General features: G+C 50.0%; 1 protein-coding gene and 2 non-coding genes across 3 annotated transcripts; 2 read left to right on the forward strand and 1 right to left on the reverse strand.

The window, feature by feature from the left end:
- Positions 1-6,129: 6,129 nt before the first annotated feature.
- Positions 6,130-15,754, reverse strand: Psmb3 (proteasome 20S subunit beta 3). The gene is made up of 6 exons (XM_042674126.1): positions 15,599-15,754; positions 15,177-15,361; positions 10,983-11,090; positions 9,875-10,052; positions 7,154-7,248; positions 6,130-6,249 (listed from the first exon to the last, which is right to left on the reverse strand). The coding sequence occupies exons 1-6, from the start codon at positions 15,599-15,601 to the stop codon at positions 6,201-6,203; spliced, it is 618 nt and encodes a 205-aa protein (XP_042530060.1). The 5' UTR covers positions 15,602-15,754; the 3' UTR covers positions 6,130-6,200.
- On the forward strand, positions 14,388-14,452 carry Trnaa-ugc. The gene has a single exon. It is a non-coding gene; the product is annotated as a tRNA-Ala (tRNA).
- Positions 15,755-16,529: 775 nt separating the features above from the next.
- Positions 16,530-16,603, forward strand: Trnan-guu. Its single transcript has one exon. It is a non-coding gene; the product is annotated as a tRNA-Asn (tRNA).
- The last annotated feature ends 2,867 nt before the right edge of the window (positions 16,604-19,470 follow it).

Consider the following 19,470-nt stretch of genomic DNA (forward strand, 5'->3'; position numbering starts at 1 on the left):
GCTGTGAAGTTGGTATGTGGAATCATTTTGGATGAACAGATGGTTTCCTGTGGCTCCCTCCAAAACTGGCCAAGCTCAGCTTAGGGAACAGCAACAGGCCCTCTGTCTTCCCAACAGAACACTTAGATCAAGAAGGAGTGGAGACAGATTTCTTGGACTTCCCTGGACTTCCAGATTGAGTGGGAGTCATCCTGGAGGACACAGGGGAGGTACCTATCCTTACCAAGAGGGGCCTGAGTTAGCCCTGAACACCTGTAGCAGGACCACTAAGGACCACTCGGAATTACATGGCTCCTGGACAGTTTTGATTTAGGAAAGAGATTATGTAGGAATAATGTCTGGACTTGACTTCCCCACCTCATAATCAAGAGTGAGAATTTGGATGTGCTCCCAAGTCAGGCCCCGACATCTGTAGAGCTTTGAAGGCTCTGCAGCCCCAGCCTGGGGGCTTGCAGGCACCTCTGCATTTGATCTACAATCATGTTGCCATGTGTATGAAAGTGTAACACAATCTTACCAGTTACTGAGTACCAGGTATCTAACTTGTTTAACATTGAATTATGTGGTTGTTGTTTTTTTTTTTTAATATTGTTTACATTTTGAGAGGTAGCATTCTGTTTAAACTGCTCTTTTTGTTTTTCTGACAGTATTGTTGATTGGGTCAAAACATTTGAGCTGTGGCTTGATGGATTTTAGGAATTTTTTAAAAGGTCATTCTGTGTGCTCTCTTTAAAACCTTGGGTTAGGCCCTCTAATTCCTTTGGCATTCATTCATGTTTAAAAGCTATTTATCTTGGTCTCTAAGGAATTTTTTTCTTTTTGTAATGATAAAGATGTGCTGTTTGGCTTGCAGTCTGACAGTGAACTGATCCTGTTTATCTGCTCCCTTTTCTCCCATACCATTCCCTCTCTGGGCTGAGTAGGCTCTAAGGGGATCCTCATTTCCCCTCTTTTGGGGCTTCCAGGAACAAGGTATAAGAATAAGGATGTGGGTGATTGGCTGCCGTGGGTGGGAACAAGGGCAGTGTTCCACCCCCATTCCCTCATAATGCCACTTCCTGAGCGGCACCTGGTCACAATTTCTCGTCCCTCTCTCTCCTGGGAAGTCTGTAGCTAAGAAACTCCAAGCTGGCTGAAATGAGGGAGCTCTGAAAACTCCACCAGCCAATCACTAATTGTTGGTCTTGGGCCATATCTCTTATCACTTAACCACTGAGTCTGTGTGGCTCAGGGGTTACAGGACAGGCAGGAAGCCAGCAGTTCCAGAAGCAGGGCTCAGCCTCTTTATCTAGCTCAGGGGTTACTGGTCTGTGGCTGTTCTCCAGTTCCCACTACAGGCAGCTCCTCCCTTTTACTCTTCTTCCTCCACTTGTCTCTCTGCCCTGTGCTTCAGGCCTGACCAGGTCTCCTGGTCGTGCTCAGCAGTGTGGGAGACTGGACTCCTGCCCTGGATACTGTTCCCTCTTCACAGTCTCCCCTGGGGAGGTGGACCAAAGACCCAGGACTTTGAGAAGCCAGTTCCCCCCCCCTCCCCCTAGTTATTCCATTTGTCATTTCAGATTGAAAATGAGAAGGTTAGTGGTCTTTCCTCAGCATTTGTGCTACTGAGTGTTAGGGCCAGAATGGACCGTGTACTTAATTAATCCTCAGTGTTCTAGCCTTTAAGATCACGGCTTCCCTCAAGTCTAGAGACCTTACCTTTTTATGGCAGGTATAGTGGGGGCAGGTCCCCAAAGGGAAATGCTTTTGGACAGCTACCCCAAATCTGCCATCCATCTGAGGTGGGGGGGCAGTGACATGGCCTTAGCCCTCCTCTCAAATGTGCTACTTAGGAAGTGTCCCCAAGGGGAAAGGAAATCAGCTGTTCCCTCAACAACTTATGTGGACAGGAAGTTAGGCTGGAGAGGAAACTTCTTAGAAAAGCCCTTGACTTGCTCACAGCTATTTTTGCAAGGAGGCAGGGGCCAGCATCTTTAGTGGGAAAGCCAGTCTTCTCAGTACACAACAGCAGAGCAGAGCATTATACACACAATAATGTGAATCAAGTTTGGAGTCCCCTTTTGGGGAAAGCAGAATAAACTACCACCCTACCACATGTGTGACTTCTCAAGTTCCCACTGCAGGTTCCATTTTTTAAAATAGGAATTTTCAACCCCTGTGCTTGTCTAATGTCTGCTCTAAACAGTTCAAGACCCTGTTACTGTTTTAAAATGCATGCATGTTAAGATGAATCTCCAACCTGAGGAAAAAATAAAACTCAAAAAGCTTTGTTACATCTGGTTATGTGTAAATCCTTTGGAAATGCCCCCCCCCCTCCCTTTTCTCAGAATCAAAAGGGTTTTCATTGTTTTTGGCAGTCCTGAGGCTCAGGGCCTGGGTTCGGTCCCTGAACTCTTCTGCTCAAGGCTAGTACTCTACTACTTTGAGTCACAGCACCACTTCTAGTTTTCTGGTGATTAGCTGGAGATAAGAGTCTCACAGACTTTGCTGCCTGGGCTGGCTTTGAACCTCCATCCTCAGATCTCAGCCTCCTGAGTAGCTAGGAGCCACCAGCACCTGGCTTTGTTTTTTTGGGGGGGTCCGGTCATGGGGCCTGAACTCTGGGCCTGGGCGCTGTCCCTCAGCTCTTCAGCTCAAGGCTAGCGCTCTACCACTTAAGCCACAGCGCCACTTCTGGCTTTTTTCTTTTTGCTTATGTGGTGCTGAGGAATCGAACCCAGGGCCTCAGGCATGCAAGGCAAGCGCTCTACCACTGAGCCACCTTCCCAGCCCCCTAATCAAAGTTTTGATTCCAGGTTTTTTGGTTTTTAAGTTTTTAAATTTTTTTGGTTTTTCTTTGTGTATTTTGTTTTAGGAGGCTGTTTAGGCAAAGTCAACGTAGAGCTTGAGTTTGGAGAAGGAATGTGGTCAATGACCTCCCACTTTCAGATGCAGTTAATAAGCAATGTTAGGAACAAAGCACAGTGGGCTGCCTGCCAGCTGGCACTACCATGTACCACCACCCCTTCCTCTCTCCTCTCGCTATAGAGAATGGACAGGCTAGGACCTACATACCTCAACTGGATAGATGAGTGGCTTGGAACATAGTACCTTTGTGTAATAAAATCCAGTAATTCTCAAAGTGTGGTCCTGGACCAGTAATAGAGTAACACCTGGGATTCAGAAATGTAAACTCTCAGGTCTCAAGATCTTCTGAGTGAAAAACTTCAAAAATAAAATCTTTTTTTTTTTGTTGGTTGTGTGGCTTGAACTCTGGGCCTGGGCGCTGTCCCTCAGCTCTTCAGCTCAAGGTGAGCACTCTACCACTTGAGCCACAGTGCCACTTCCGGTTTTCTGGTGGTTTATTGGAGAGTCTCACAGACTTTTCCTGCCCAGGCTGGCTTTGAACCGTGATCCTCAGATCTCAGCCTCCTGCGTATAGGATTATAGGCGTGAGCCACCAAGGCCCAGCTCACACACACACAAAAAATTCATGAGCCCTCCAGATGATTGATTCTAAGAAGCAAATGCTTGGGATGGTGAGCACATCCTACTTGTGTATTAGCACATCTACTGCAGGTTGTAAGCTAGGCTCAGAGAATTTCAGAAAAGGATAATGGAATCACCCAGGTTATGGTGGTTCACACCTGTTGCACTACTTAATCAAAAGGCAGAGATCTGGAGGTTCAAGGTTCAAAGCCAGCCCAAACAGAAATGATAAAACTCATCCCCAAATAACCAGCAAAATGCCAGACTGGAGATGTGGCACAAGTGGTAAAACACCAGGCTATAAGTAAAAAAAAATGAATGAAAGGAGTGCAAGCCCCATAGTATTGGCATCAGGAGGAAAAAAAAAAAAACAAAAACAGGTGCTAGTGGCTCATGCCTATAATCTTAGCTACTCAGGGGGCTGAGATCTGAAGGGCACAATTCAAGGCCAGCCAAGGCAGAGCCTGTGAGACTCCAGATCAGTAGCAAAAAGCCAGAAGTAGCTGGGTGCTAGGGGTTCACTCCTAGCTGCTCAGGAGCTAGCCTACGCAGGAGTCTTGAGTTGTTTTTTGGTCAGTTGTGGGGCCTGAACTCTGGGCCTGAGCTCTTCAGTTCAAGGTAAATGTACTACCACTTAAGCCACAACACCACTTCCAACTTTTTCTGCTTATGTGGTGCTGAGGAATTGAACCAGGGCCTCATCCAAGCAAGGCAAGCACTCTACCACTGAGCCACCTTCCCAGCCCTCTGTGAGACTCTTATCTCCAAATAAACCATCAGAGAACCGGAAGTGGCACTGTAGCTCAAGTGGTAGAATACTAGCCTTGAGCTAAAGAGCTAAGGGACAGCCCTTAGGCCCAGAGTTCAAGCCCCACAACTGACAAAAAATAAGTGTGGCAAAAAAAAACCCAAAGTAAGTTCAAGCCCCAGAATCAGCACACACACACACACACACACACACACAAAAATGTTAATACACACACACACACACACACACACAAATGTTAATGAAGTTAACATCTTTAAAGATACAATCAAGGGGCTGGAAATAGAGCTTTGTGGTAGAGTGCTTGCCTAGCATATATGAAGCCCTGGGTTCAATTCCTCAGTACCATATAAACAGAAAAAGCCCGAAGTGGCTCTGTGGCTTAAGTGGTAGAGTGCTAGCCTTGAGCAAAAGAGGCTCAAGGACAATGCCCAGGCCCATAGTTCAAGCCCTAGGACTAGAAAACAACAAAAACACTGAGGGATTTCCAGGATAGTTTAAAAATTTGAAATCTAGATTTTGGAATATAGGCTTTTTGGGGGTGGGGGGGAAGGAGGTAGTAATGAGTAGGCGGCTGCATGCTTGCTTAGTGTGACTCTACCACTCTACCACTAGGCCACACCTTCAGACCTTATTTGCATATTTTGCCCGTCCTGGGGCTTGAGCTCAGTGCCTGGGTGCTGTCCCTGAGCCTCTTTTTGCTCAAGTCTCTACACTCTACAAGTCTGAGCCACAGCTCTACTTTCAGCTTTTTCTGAGTATTAGAGGTAAGAGTCTCACACTTTCTTGCCTGGGCTGGCTTCAAACCACGATCCTCAGAGCTCAGCCTCCTGAGTAATTAGGATTATAGGCATGAGCCACCAGCACCCAGCTTATTGGCATATTTTTATAGGGCCTTGCTTTTTGCCTTGTCCCCTGCCTGGATGTGTCTGCCTTACACTTTCCCTTATAGCTGGGCTGTCAGGTATGTACCACCCAGCTCAGCTTCTTCCACAGAATGCAATCTCATAAGACTTTGTAAAGGTTAGCCTAGAACCATAAGTGTCCCTGATTCAGCCTTCCACATAGTGCATGGCAGGTACATGCCACTACATCCAGCTATGGGTTGAGACGGGGTCTTGCATGTATGACTGGACTTGAACCTGGATCCTACTCTCAGCCTCTGAAGTAGCTAGGATTACCGGCACCGTTTCTTTCTTTTTTATAAAGATCCAATTTGTAGACCAGGCTGGCTTCAAACACATTCTCCTGCTTCCACATTTCCTTGTGTAGAATACAGACTCCACCACTTAATACAGTGCCTGTACCACTTAGTCCTTCCCTAAACAAAGGTTAATCTTTGCACTGGTTGACTGTGATGATTAGATTGAAGAATGCACAAGGCACTTTGTTCAGGGTCCAGCACAGAGCAGGCATCCAACTGTGACTGGGAGATTATCCCATGGGTGTGCCAGTGGAGCAGAGCCCAAGTCAAAAAGCAAACCCAAGGCTGGAGGTCTAGCTGGATGATACAACATGACTCAGCATGCGCAAGGCCCTGGGTTCCGTCCCCAACACTGGAAAGTAAAAACCACCGGGCACTGGTGCCTCACACCTGTAATTAGAAGGCTGAGATCTGAGAACCATGGTTCCAAGCCATCCCAGGAAGGAAAATCCATGAGACTCTTATCTCCAATAAACCACCCCCAAACTGGAAGTGATGCTATGGCTCAAAGTGGTAGAGTGCTCCTTGAGCAAAAGAACTCAGGGACCAAACCCAGGCCCTGAGTTCAAGCCTCCCACGACCAACAAAAATAAGTAAATAAAACCAGAGAGCTGAGCTAAAGCCTGAGTAGCTCTTTGTGGCAGCCTCACTGGGGACAGAAAGCTGTAGGAGAACAACAAAACAGAAGGAATGAAAGAAAGGCAATTTTATTTAAAAAACAAAACCAAAAGTCAACAAACAAGTGTGGGTTCTGGGATGGGGCTAATCCATTCGGGCCTTCAGCGTCCTGGTGGTGATCTTGTCCTTCTCACTGCAGAGAGAAAGAAAAGATGTCGGCCCATGTACACTTCTGCCTCTCCAGCCCCTAGGACCCAGCCTCCAGAAGAGAGGGGAGAAGGATGGCTGCTGCCACCGCTGCTCTCCCTGGGACAGTTCTGCTCTAGTCACCAAGTCCACAAGGAAGGGAAGGACAGGGATAGACAACTAGACCAGGAAAATTTTCACAGGGAGACCCACCTAGGGTAGCCTTTTCCAGAAAATGCTTTGGGCTGGACTGAAGGGCCCTCCCAAGAGGAAGCGGAGGCCCCCGCCCCCGTGGCCTCCCCCTCAGGCTTACAGAACAAGTGGCTTTGCAAAGCGGGGTGGCCTCACCTCAGTGACACAAAAGAGCCTGAGGATGGTGAAGTGCAGTTTTCTGTGATAAGCAGGGAGGCTATGCCATGAAGGAGCGTGTCTACAAGCTTATTCTGCAGTGTAGCTAAGCGGCTGGGGGATGCTCTTTGCTCCATCTATTCAAGTTTCTGGTGATATCTCCAAACAAACTGGGGGGGGGGGGGGGGGAGGTAGGGGTGCCAGGGAATGGCAGCTAGGGAGCTGGCTAGGGGCTGGAAGATGATTGCTAGAGCCCAACATCTAACAGTTGGGGGGAGCATTCCAACTGCAGTGAGGAGCGTCCCTGTGGTTAGCCCCACACAGGTCCCCTGGGACTTTGGGGACACTGTTAGAGAAAGAAGGAAATGTCCACTGTGAGCAAGGGAAGGAGGTTTCATCTGACAGGAGACTTAGAGAGTCTGTAGAGCCTGAGACTGCCATCTGTAGGAAGTCTGCAGAAGCCCCTTGCTTGCCATATACTTGCTCAGGGCTGGGGGGGGGAGGGGGGGGGGAGAGAAAAGCAGGTGTCTGCGAAGCAGCCAGTTTGCCCAACTCATACTCACATGATGTGGACTATGACACCCATGCCAGATACTGCATCCCGGTCCACAGCATTGAGCATGGCTTGGGAGATGGTTTCAAACAGATGTTCTGGGTCCTGCCAACAGAGAGGACCAGTTTAGCTTCAAGACTTGTTCTGAGCTGCTTAAGGCTCTTTTTTTTCTGCTCCCCAGCTCCAGGCCCTGCAGTGCAGGGGAGGGATGGTTTGCTCCAGGTGGGAAGCCCTCTGAACTCTTTTCTTGAAGGAAACCAACACCGACTACAGAAACATGCCACATCCTGAATCATGTGTGTGTGTGTGTGTCTGTCTGTCTGTCTGTGTGCTGGGGCTTATACTCAGGGTCTGGGTACTATCCCTTAGCTTTTTCTCTCAAGGCTGGTGCTATCTGAGTCATAGCACCACTTCTACCTTTTTGGTTGTTAGCTGGAGATAAGTCTCACAGACTTTTCTGCCCAGGCTGGCTTTGAACCACAATCCTCAAATCCCAGTCTCCCAAGTAGCTAGGATTACAGGCATGAGCCACTGGCACCTGGCTTTTCAAATCCGGAATCTTTTCCATTAACCCTGGATAAGCAATAAATCTCTTCACTGAGCCTCAATTCCTCTTCTGTAAAATGAGAAGAATTTTACTTTTTCTCCCGGTCCTGGGGCTTGAACTCAAGGCCTAGGTACTGTCTCTGAGCTTTTGCACTCAAGGCTAGCACTCTACCACTTTGAGCCACAGCTCTACTTCGAGTTTTCAGGTGGTTAATTGGAGATAAGAGTCTCACTCACAGACTTTCCTGCCCACGTTGGTTTTGAAACATGATCCTCAGATCTCAGCTTCCTGAGTACCTAGGATTACAGGCTTGAGCCACCAACACCTAGAGAGAATTTCCATTTGGCTCTGACATGCTTTTCAGCTGCTCTACAGACTTCCCAACACCTGAAAACTCAACCTGCCCAATTGTGAGCCTGCTGGCCCCCAAGCTGCTTAGTTAGCACCGCCAGTCTTCACTTCTTTTTTTTTTTTTGGTCAGTCGTGGGGCTTGAACTCTGGGCCTGGGCACTGTCCCTCAGCTCTTCAGCTCAAGGCGAGCACTCTACCACTTGAGCTACAGCGCCACTTCCAGTTTTCTGGTGGTTTATTGGAGATAGGAGTCTCACGGTCTCTCCTGCCTGGGCTGGCTTTGAACCGCGATCCTCAGATCTCAGCCTCCTGAGTAGCTAGGATTACAGGCGTGAGCCACCAGCGCCCGGCTTCAGTCTTCACTTCTTTAAGGCCACGTCCTCTTGGCTTTGGCTGCCTTCCTGGCCCAACATTCTCTTTGCTCAGGACTTCAGCGCCTCCTGCAGGTGACAACTTGTTACATCCAGTTGTTGGCCTCTTGGTTTTTTTGGGTAGGTCGTCAGGCCTGAACTCTGGGCCTGGGCACTGTCCCTCAGCTCTTCAGCTCAAGGCTAGCGCTCCACCACTTGAGCCACAGCACCACTTCTAGGTTTTTCTGCTTATCTGGTACTGAGGAATGGAACCCAGGGCCTCATGTATGCAAGGCAAGCACTCTACCACTGAGCCCCCTTCCCAGCCCAGTTCTTCGGGTTCTTTCAGCAAAGGAAAGCTTGGAAACTTATTGGCATGTGTTCAAGGCCCTCTGAAGTCTCATCCCAGGCTCACCTCGCTGCACCCTGCCCACCCTAGCTACTCCCAGCTCTCTTCGGAGCATCTGAGCCCAGCTCGCACCTCAGCCCTCACAGCTCCTCTTCCCGGCATATTCCACTTTAGCCAGTACTTATTTGGTGTGGGTGCAAGATCCTGACCTTCCCCCAAGCCTGGCTGAGGTGGCAGAGGAAAGCAAGGCTCTCCTGGTGAGGCATTATGCCAGTCTCTTCTCATGCTTCAACACCGTCTGAAGTAGCTGTTAGTGTCCTCTTTCACAGGTAAGGGAGGCAGGGCTGGGTAGTGATTTACCCACGAAGAAAAACCAGGCACTGGCGGCTCACACCTGTAATCCTATTCAGGAGGCTGAGATCATGGTTCAAGGCCAGCCCATGCAGGAAAGGAAAGTCCATGAGACTCTTATCTCCAATTAACCTAGAAGTGGCACTACATACTAACATTGAGCAAAAGAGCTCAAGGACAGCATCCAGGCCCTGAGTACAAGCCCCATGACCAGCCAAACAAAACAAAACAAAAAAACCAAAGTGGCGGGCTGGGAAGGTGGCTCAGTGGTAGAGTACTTGCCTTGCATGCATGAGGCCCTGGGTTCGATTCCTCAGCACCACATAAGCAGGAAAAAAAAAAGCCGGAAGTGGCGCTGTGGCTCAAATGGTACAGCGCTAGCCTTGAGCTCAAGAGCTGAGGGACCGCGCCCAGGCCCAGAATTCAGGCCCCACAACCGGACCAAAAAAAACAAAAACAAAAACAAACAAACAAAAAAAACCCGAAGTGGCAGGTAGATTGAGGCTTATAGCTCAGAAACCCTTGCTCCAGGCCATTCTGTCTGAATGCCTCTAATGTTGTTAGATGTGTGCTCAGTGTCTCTGGAGACCCAATGGGAAGCTAAAATCAACATCTGACCAGCATCTCCAAAGAGAAGGTCCTCCAGGCAGATGAAACTTCTAGAAAACCTTCAAGGAACTTACCATCCCTCACCCCAAACACATTTTGTTCTGGAAGGTCCAGGACAGCCATGGAGGCCAGGGCTGCCCCTGAGGCCAGCCCTGCTCCATGCTGCCAACTTACCATGTTGGGTTCCCAGAGGGACTCACACATTCCGTACATTTGCTCGGAACAGGTACCACTGACTACAAAGTCGTCAGTCACCATGGGGCAGCCAATGAGGTCCAAAGAGCAAATGAAGGGCTTGAAGGTCTTCGGATCCAACCCAGCAATGACAGGTTCCGTGTAGTAGGGGCCAAACCTGTGAGCAGAGAAAGTAGAGCTCAAAAATGCTCATTTTTACACCCAGGCCTGTAGAGACAAGGGAGGCCAGCTTGCTCAACTCTTTCCCCTCTCCTAGCATCTGGCAGGTCTTTTTTTTTTTTGGTCGGTTGTGGGGCTTGAACTCTGGGCTTGGGCACTGTCCCTCAGCTCTTCAGCTCAAGGTGAGCGCTCTACCGCTTGAGCCACAGCACCACTTCTGGTTTTCTAGTGGTTTATTGGAGATAAGAGTCTCACAGACTTTCTTTCCCGGGCTGGCTTTGAACCATGATCCTCAGATCTCAGCCTCCTGAGTAGCTAGGATTACAGGCATGAGCCACCAGTGCCCAGCTTCTGGCAGGTCTTAAGTCTTGTTCCTCCTCTTTCCTCTGACATTTACCTTCATATGCCTCTTATTCCTAGCCTCCTTTCCTCTTCCTTTCTTTGGGAATCCTGCCTCTTCCTAATCTTCTCTACTTAATCCAATCTCCTACCACTATAGAATTCTCTATTTGTACATTTATATCTATACTCCTTTAGAAAAAGGATTTGAGCTGGGCTTACGCCTGGAATCCTAGCAACTCAGGAGGCTGAGATCTGAGGATTGCAGTTCAAAGCCAGCCCAGGCAGGAAAGTTCATGAGACTCTCATCTCCAATTAATGACCAGAATTTCAGAAATGGCACTGGGGCTCAAAGTGGTATAGCATAACAGTGCTCAGACCTTGAGTTCAAGCCCCAGGACTGGCACAAAAAGGAAAGAAAGAAAGAAGGAAGGAAGGGAAGGAAAGAAAGCAAAAAAAAAGAGAAAAAAACAGAGCAACAAAATAAAGATACTGTCTAAGAAGTGAGGACAAGGAGCCCCCTGCTGGCAACCCTCCACGTTACAGGCCTGCTGTGCCATCCTAGGCTGAGCTCCCTGAACCCACTTACCGCTTCTCATACAAAAGGTTGGCCACCATGCTCATAAGGGTGTAAGGCTTGATCTGCCGACCTTCCTTTAACTCATATAGGTTTAGCCGGAACTTTAGGCGCTGGGCACTGTGATTGGAAGAGAAAAGCAGGTAAGTGATGCTGAATATCCTCTAGTGTTCACCCAAGTGGGTCAGAAGGAACACAGGAAACATCCAATCTCTAACAACCAAGAGCTGCTTGCACATACCTTCCCCCAGGGCCACCTCAGAGCCCCAGATTGGGCCCTGGCATAGAGGCCAGTGCCACACACCTGCTGGGGCCACAGCAGTGACTCCCAGGATGACTTTAGCTTCACCTTCCAGGTGAGGACATTGAAACCTAGTGAACTCAGTGAGAAGAAGCTCTTGACGGGAAGGAGAGGAAGGCTGGTGTGGCCTCCTGACTGACAGGGTCAGTCTACACAGTTGTCTCTCCAGCAGCACAGGAGAAGAACAGACTGGATTTGACCCCAGGAAGTTCTATGTTCTAAGGCCCTTAACCAGCCTTAAAGGAAATGTCTGACAAGCTTCCTCCCCTTAGTGAGCGCCTCTCAACCTTTTACAAAGTGCAGAAGCTACTTCTCCTTAGGCCACCAGCTGCCTGTAGTCCACATGATCCCTCTTGAAATCCCATCCTGATTCTTTTCAACTTTCTTCTTCTCTGAGTTCTCTTCCTCCTACTTAGCTACAGCTCTCCAACTACACAGCTTAATATTAAAACCTCCCTCACACATCATCTCTCCAGAATCTGCTCCTCAGTGGCTCTCCAGCATCTCCCTGAGAGGGAACTTCAAACCCCACCGGCAAGAGCAAGAAATCACAAGCAAACAACCCCCGCCCCCATCTGCTTGCAAGATGCTTCTAATTGGCATACCCTGTCCCCTCCGAGTTGTTATCCAAATCAAAGTCATCATTTTCCCCTCTTAAGTAGGCCTCTCAAGTCCTGTATTTCAGTGTACATACTCAAAAGCAGGAATCATCTGGTTAACATTACTGGACTGTCTACAAGCCAGGTACATGTCTAAATGTACCATTGTGTCTTAGTATTTCTAGGGGATTGGTTCCAGGACCACCAAAGGATATAAAAATCCAAAGCTGTATTTAAAGGTTGTGTTCACATATGATTTGCACATATTCCTCTCCTGAGATTTAATCATCTCTCGATTACTTATAATATCTAAAGCAATGTAAACGCCAGGTAAATTGTCATTCTATACTGTTTAGGAAGTAATGGCAAGAAAATTATCCATACAGACAATTTTTTTCTGAAACATTTTCCCTCTTTTTGTTGCTAGGGATTGAATTCTTCCAATGCTATGCTCCCAGATTAGAAGGTACCTAAGAAAGAAGGCTATGCCTTCCCTGTAGCCACCTCAGTGCCCCTGGATGGGCTAACATAGAACTGATCAATTCCACACCTGCCAAGCACACATTTTACCACTGAGCCACAAAGTCCATCTCAATATTCCATGCAAGGTTGATTCAATCTGAGGATGCTAGATTTTTTGAAACAGAGGACTCACTTTACTAGATAAAAAAAGATATAGGGCCGAGCGCTGGTGGCTCACGCCTGTAATCATAGCTACTCAGGAGGCTGAGATCTGAGGATCGCGGTTCAAAGCCAGCCCGGGCAGGAGAGACCGTGAGACTCCTATCTCTAATAAACCACCAGAAAACCGGAAGTGGCGCTGTAGCTCAAGTGATAGAGCGCTCGCCTTGAGCTGAAGAGCTGAGGGACAGCGTCCAGGGCCAGAGTTCAAGCCCCACGACCGACAAAAAAAAAAAAAGATATAGGGATGGGTACAGATGGCTCACACCTATTCTAACTATGCAGGAGGTTGAAATTGAAGATTGTAATTCGAAGCCAGCCTAGGCAGAAAAATCCCCATGAGACAATTTTTTGTTTTTGGGTCCGGTCTTGGGGCCTGAACTCTGGGCCTGGGCGCTGTCCCTCAGCTCTTCAGCTCAAGGCTAGTGATCTACCACTTGAGCCACAGCGCCACTTCCGGCTTTTTTTCTTTTTGCTTATGTGGTGCTAAGGAATTGAACCCAGGCCTCATGCATGCAAGGCAAGTGCTCTACCACTGAGCCACCTTCCTAGACCCCCATGAGACTCTTATCTCCAATAAACTACTAAAAAAAAAAAAGCCAGAAGTGGCACTATGGCTCAAGTGGTAGAGTACTAACCTTGAGCAGAAAGGGGCTCAGAAACAGCACCTGGGCCCTGAGTTCAAATCCTAGGACCAACATTAAAAAAGGGGGGAAGGGACTGGGAAGGTGGCTCAGTGGTAGAGTGCTTGCCTCGCATGCTTGAGGCCCTGGATTCAATTCCTCAGCACCACATAAACAGAAGTGGCCAGAAGTGGCTCTGTGGTTCAAGTGATAGAGCACTAGCCTTGAGCTGAAGAGCTCAGGGACAATGCCCAGGCCTAGAGTTCAAGCCCCATGACTGACAAAAAAAAAAAAAAAAAGATACAGGAAGCCAGATATGATAAACCATAACTTCCTAATTACTCAGTAGATGCAGGGGGATCAAGAGTTCCAGGCCAGTCTGGGAAAAGTTTAGCAAAAGTTATCTCGACAAGTAAAGCTGGGTATGGTAGTGCACAACTGTAATTTCAGCTTCAAAAGAATGAGATATAGGTAGAGTAGTTTGATCTAAGGCTTGCATGGGCAAAAAAACACAGGGTCCTCAACCTAGCTACTCAGGAGGCTGAGATCCCACTTAGAAACCAGCCTGTGCAGACAAATCCAAGAGACTCCTATCTTCAATTCACCAGCAAAAAGCCAGAAGTGGAAGCATGGCTCCAGTTGTAGAGGACCAGCCTTGAGCAAAAAAGCTAAGCAAGAAGCCGAGCATTGGTGGCTCACGCCTGTAATCCTAGCTACTCAGGAGGCTGAGATCTGAGGATCATAGTTCAAAGCCAGGCTAGGCACAAAAGTCCATGAGACTCTTATCTCCAATTAACCACCAGAAAACCGAAAGTGGCGCTGTGGCTCAAGTGGTAGAGTGCTAGCCTTGAGCTGAAGAGCTGAGGGACAGTGCCTAGGCCCAGAGTTCAAGCCCCACCACTGACCAAAAAAAAAGCTAAGCAAGAACACAAGGCTCTGAGTTCAAGCTCCAATAGTGGCACCCAAAAAAAAAAAAAAAAAAGGAAGGAAGAAAGGAAGGAAGGAAGGAAAAGAAAAAAGAAAATACAAGACCGTACATGAAAATTAACTGAAAACAAAAGAGATGGGAAGTGTGGCTCAAGTGGTAAAGTATGCTAAGATGTGCCAGAGTTTAATCCTTAGTAACTAAAAAAAATTTTTTTAAAGATATCAAGGGTTAGTGTAGGAACAGGAGCTCATCCTGGCTTCAAAACCCAGCCCTAGGGGCTGGGAAGGTGGCTCAGTGGTAGAGCGCTTGCCTTGCATGCAGGAGGCCCTGGGTTCGATTCCCCAGCACCATATAAGCAAACAGAAAAAAAGCTGGAAGTGGCGTTGTGGCTCAAGTGGTAGAGCGCTAGCCTTGAGCTGAAGAGCCCAGGGACAGTACCCAGGCCGAGTTCAGGCCCCAAGACCGAACCACTCCCCCACATAAAACGATATAGGTCATGATTTCAGTGAAACTTCAAATCCCACCTATTCTACAATATCCAAGTGGCCACTGAGCTCAATCAGCAAAACTAACAGAAGCCACATCCTTTGCCTTACTGCTGCCAGTCACTCTGGCAGAACCTTAGCCTCTCAGACTCTCCTTTCTCTCAAGTCACAGAACCACTGTCAACTAGGTAAACAACCTGGCAGCTAATATGTGCATCAAGTTAATGTGTGCATCATGGGCTATAACTGCTTTCTCTTCCAGCTGAACCTTAAGTTCTTTCCAGCCTTTGGTTTAAAGAGATGAGCGCTGGGGGTCCTGGTATTCATGAACTTTCTTCAACTGTGAAATAAGACAGCAGTCTGGCAATACAAGAAAGACGGAATCTATTCGCATAGATGTTTTCCACAGAGCCCGCCACAGAGCTGGTAAACGTTGGTTAGGGCACATCTCTGGGTCACTCTGATATCCAGCTGTCCCAGACTCACTGGTGATATTTGGTAGATAGTTGGTATCCAAGCCACTCAAGACACCTGTCAAAGGCTGGTCCAAGAAGAGGCCTGGATGTGGGCAGGGATTCCTGACACTTACACTGTCTGAACGTCGGTGGCCAGCCCGGCCAGGCCGATGTACAGCCGGTCACCCATGGGAAAGATCTTCTGGAAGTCTGTAGTCACCATCTGGGCCTGGATCCCGAAGCGCCTGTCTGCTGCGATGGCCACACAGTTTTTCCCCTTCATGGCCATGACGGCCCCTCCATTATAGGACATAATAGACTGAGGGTAGAAAAGTGGGGGGGATTTAGCGCGAGGAGCCCAATGCCGCCATAGCCCCCAGCCTAGCCCAGGAACCCCGCTCCGCCCGTACCCCGTGTCTCCACTTTAGAGGCCGGTCGGGCAGCCAAGAGCTCCTTTCCACCGACCACCAAGCCCTTTCTGCCTCCAATTCTGGCCTCGCCCCATCCCCGTTTCTCAACCCACACCCCGTATTCTTTCCCTTGCCCCGCGTCTCACCATGATTGCGGTGTAATAGGAATCGGGTTCGCCGCTGCAATTACAGTGAACCGGTTCTGGTTCCCCCTGTACCAACGCTCTCGCTGCTATTATTCCTATTGGCCGACAGGCCGAGTTGGCCTGACCAATTGAGCTTTCTATTGGTTCTATTTCCCGTCAATCACTAATCCGGGTAGTTTGGTTGAGAAAGCCAAAACGGAGGCGGGGAAAGCGGAAAGTGAAAAGTCACTGTGAGTGCGGAAGAGCGTCGCGTTGCGGTGCATGCCGGGATATCGGCGGACCTAAACTTGGCTGTCCCGGCTGGGGGCGGGGTCTGCGCGCACGTGGGCTGGGGCGGCGGGTTGTGTGTGGGTCGCGCCTCCAGCTTGGGGAGCCGCGGTGCTACCAGCTGTGGCTTCAGGCTAGCGGATTTCGTTTATTCATCCTACAAACCCTTACGGCTATTACCTACTGGCGGGGCACTTCGCGAGGCTGGGGATAATCACTAGCTCCGGCCCGGGCCGGGTGTGTGGGAGACCCCCATGCAGTGCGGGTTGAATGACGGGAAATGGGGCGAGGGGGAGAGGGCGCCGCGGGTATTCCGCGCCTGCCTGCAAGGCTTTAGCTGCCGGGGGCAGTCTTGGAGGCTGGAGATTGTTCTGGTCTTTGGGATTCCCTGCAGGTTGACTTGAGGTCAGCTCCCGAAAATGAACATTTCCAGCGGAGGAGCCGCTCAGAGAGCCGGCGAGAAGCTCATTGTACATAGCTTGATAATCCTTAGGTTGCTCACCTTCCGCCTCTGTGCCCGGCTGCCTCCCTCGGGTTTGGATCCTGCATCCTATCCAGGTTCCATGTCTCTGCTCCGCTTATTCAGAGCTGTGGTTTCAGCTTCGGCGCCACGTCAGCCTCGCTCCCATTGACTCGGCTTTCTGCAGCACCAGTAGCCATCACCGTCTCTGTGGCGCAATCGGTTAGCGCGTTCGGCTGTTAACCGAAAGGTTGGTGGTTCGAGCCCACCCAGGGACGCGTGGTTCCGTTTTGTTATTTTCATTTTCCCCCTAAATGTGGGTTTGATCACAGTTGTCGAAAAGCCAGATTTTGTAATGAAATGGCAGAGGTGATGCTTTTTCTACAACAGAATCACTGTGGTTGAAAATGTGTTATTCGTGATAGCATGAATTCTCCCCGTCTCTCCACTGCCTGCCTACCACTCCTCTGTCCCCAAGTCAGGTTACAAGAATGCCAAGTTTTTGTCTCACCAGGCAATATATTTTGCCGTTTTTTTTTTTAAATCATTAACAATTAATTTGCAGTGTAGGTTGGACTGTTTCCATTGTCTACCTCAATGGATTTTACAAACTAGAAATATTACTTCTGGAAAGGAGGGAAAGCAAAGAGAGAGAATGGCAGGGACAAAGTGAGGGATAAAAAGAAAGGAGGGGGAGAGGGAGACCACAGATGTAATTTAGAGAAAGAGACAGAAAGCGAAGACATAAATTGGCAAACCCCAACAAAATGAGGAGAAGGAAAGAAAAGAGAAGTAGTTAACAGGTTCACCCCAAAAAAGAAAAACAACAACAAAATAGAAATATATGCAAGCAGTGGGGAAGAGGATAGGAAGGTCGGAACTGATACTAACAAAGGACTGGCTTTGGTCTTAAGAGACACAGAGGTAAAGCTACTCTGGAAAGCACTGGTAGAGGCTCCCTCTCCTGCCTTTGACACCATTTTTAAAAGGGTCTTATCTCACACTAGCTCTTGGTAGGTGCTGGGAATCACCACCTAGATTTCCCAGCTTGCTGCCCTTTCAAAGTCTCTAATCTGTGACCCACACATTGACTTTATGATTCCAAAATTGTCACTTGGAGACCCTGGGTAAAATTCAAAATCTAGGGGAAAAGGTTCTGATCTGTCCAGAGATTGCATTCTAGAATGCTGGGTGGGAGCCTGGATTCAAATCAGTTCTCTGAAATAACTAATTCTAAGGAGGCCTCTTCGGGACACCCACATTCACCCACCGTGTAAGTGCTCACATGCCCATGGGGATGAACGTGGAGGGACATCTGGTCCTGTGGAAGCCAAGGGGACAGTTGTGTGTCTCTCCAGGTTTGTCCTCTTTGGCCTGTGAGTGTCCTACTGATCCACCCATGTCCAGTGAAGTATTTGGCATTGGCACATGACTCTAAGTGGCTTCATAAAGACAGGGAGACCAGAGAATTTCAGGTGTAGTATAGGCTGGCTCAGACTTTTTGTGAAAAGCCAGAAAGGGCAGAAATGTAAGGCTGGTCATCTGGGTTGGAAAGGATTAAGTTAAAGTTTTATAGGTAGCATGGTCTTTAGCAAGCTCTCCCCATGAGTGGCCCTTAACGACTGAGAAAGAAGTAAATGGATATCCACTCCCTGCTTAGCACAGTGGCCCCCTGGGGTCGCCCTTTGGATTGGGGCCACGGAGGGGATAAACCCCCCCCCCCCACCACACACACACACTTAGTGTTAGCTGCTGCTTCACAGAAGGGCAGCAACTGGGTCCTATGTGGATCGCCGGTGGGACTTAGATCTCCGCGAAACCCTTAGGGGTTTCTCTTGTTCTGGGTGTTCTAGCGAGAGAAATGGCCAAATGGGAGTCCCTGCTGTCCGCTCCTTCATGCGGCAGAGCACGGGTGTATGCACAAATCTTCGCTGGCAGAGCCCAAGATGCCCTGGAGACCCGGCGAACTCGTGCAAGGATTCACCATGCAGGGACCGGGGAGCAAGCAGGTGACCGGACCCTGCCAGGCCTCTCCCGCCCGTCCTCGTACCAACCCCTCTGGGCGGAAATCTCTCCCGCCCTTCCTCCCCGGCCCCAGCGTGAGCTGAAGCTGGGGTCAGTTGGAGGCCAGTGCCCTCTGGGCCCCCGCGATCTGTGGCAGGAGGGTGAAAACCCTCAGTCGCCCCCCCTCCCCCGTCCCTCCATTTCCCACCTCCCTGCCCCAGCTGGGAGCAAGAGGTGAATAGGGAGGCCGGGGCTCAGCGAAGATTGGTTTCCTAACCCACCGTCTGGGCGCTTAATGGCGCTTCTGGTCAGATCCTCGGGAGGGACAATCATGGGGGCCATCCCTAATCAATCGTGAATAACGAATAAGCGCATCGACCGTCCTAATGAGGCCCCACGGTGGTCTCCGTAAAGCAGAACCATTAGCTTCTTCGGCGCCTGCGTTTCCAAGCTCCCCGCCCCCCAACCCCCCATTTCTTAGTTCTCTCTCCCCGGCCGGAGCCGCCTGGGGGACCTGAGCGCCAGCGCTAGGTGGAGCCGAGGGCGACGATCGGAGGACTCGGCTGGCACCGGCCACCTTGGCGCTCCCCTGGCGCCTCTCGCCGCGGGGCCGACCAGGACGCACGAACGGCTCCAGAGTCCGAGCGAAAAGTGCGGGAACCGGCGCACGGCTGGGCCCGGAGCGCGGGCCGCTTTCGAGTCCCGGTGCTGAATTTCCTACTCCGCTGCGGCCTCTCCCCATTCAGCCGGTTATTGTGTCCCTGGCCCGGCGCCGGTGTTCTGGTCTTTAGCTCATCCCCCTCCACTCCCCCACCCCGGCTTGTGTTCCATTCTTCCCAGCCCGAGCTTGCGGGGTGCACGGGCCTGCGCCCCAGCAAACCGGGCTCCCCCCACCCCGGGGTAGATCTCCTCCTCCACCCAGGTCGCCCCCCCCCCCACCGCCTGCCCCTCGACCCCAGGGGCCGGACGCCGCGGCGCCTGGGTCCTGGGGTTCTGGGTCTCCGCGCCTCGGCCCGGCTTGCGGGCAGGGAGTGGGCAGGACTCGCGCGGGGTCCCCGCTGCAGTTAGTGATTTTCAGGGAGTGTCAGTCGGAGTGAATGAGAATCACCGGGGCGCGTGGCTGGCGGCGCCGTGTCCCCCC

This window comes from Dipodomys spectabilis, unplaced genomic scaffold, assembly GCF_019054845.1.
Source record: "Dipodomys spectabilis isolate Male_0828 unplaced genomic scaffold, ASM1905484v1 ptg000018l, whole genome shotgun sequence".
NCBI classification, from domain to species: Eukaryota; Metazoa; Chordata; class Mammalia; order Rodentia; family Heteromyidae; genus Dipodomys; species Dipodomys spectabilis.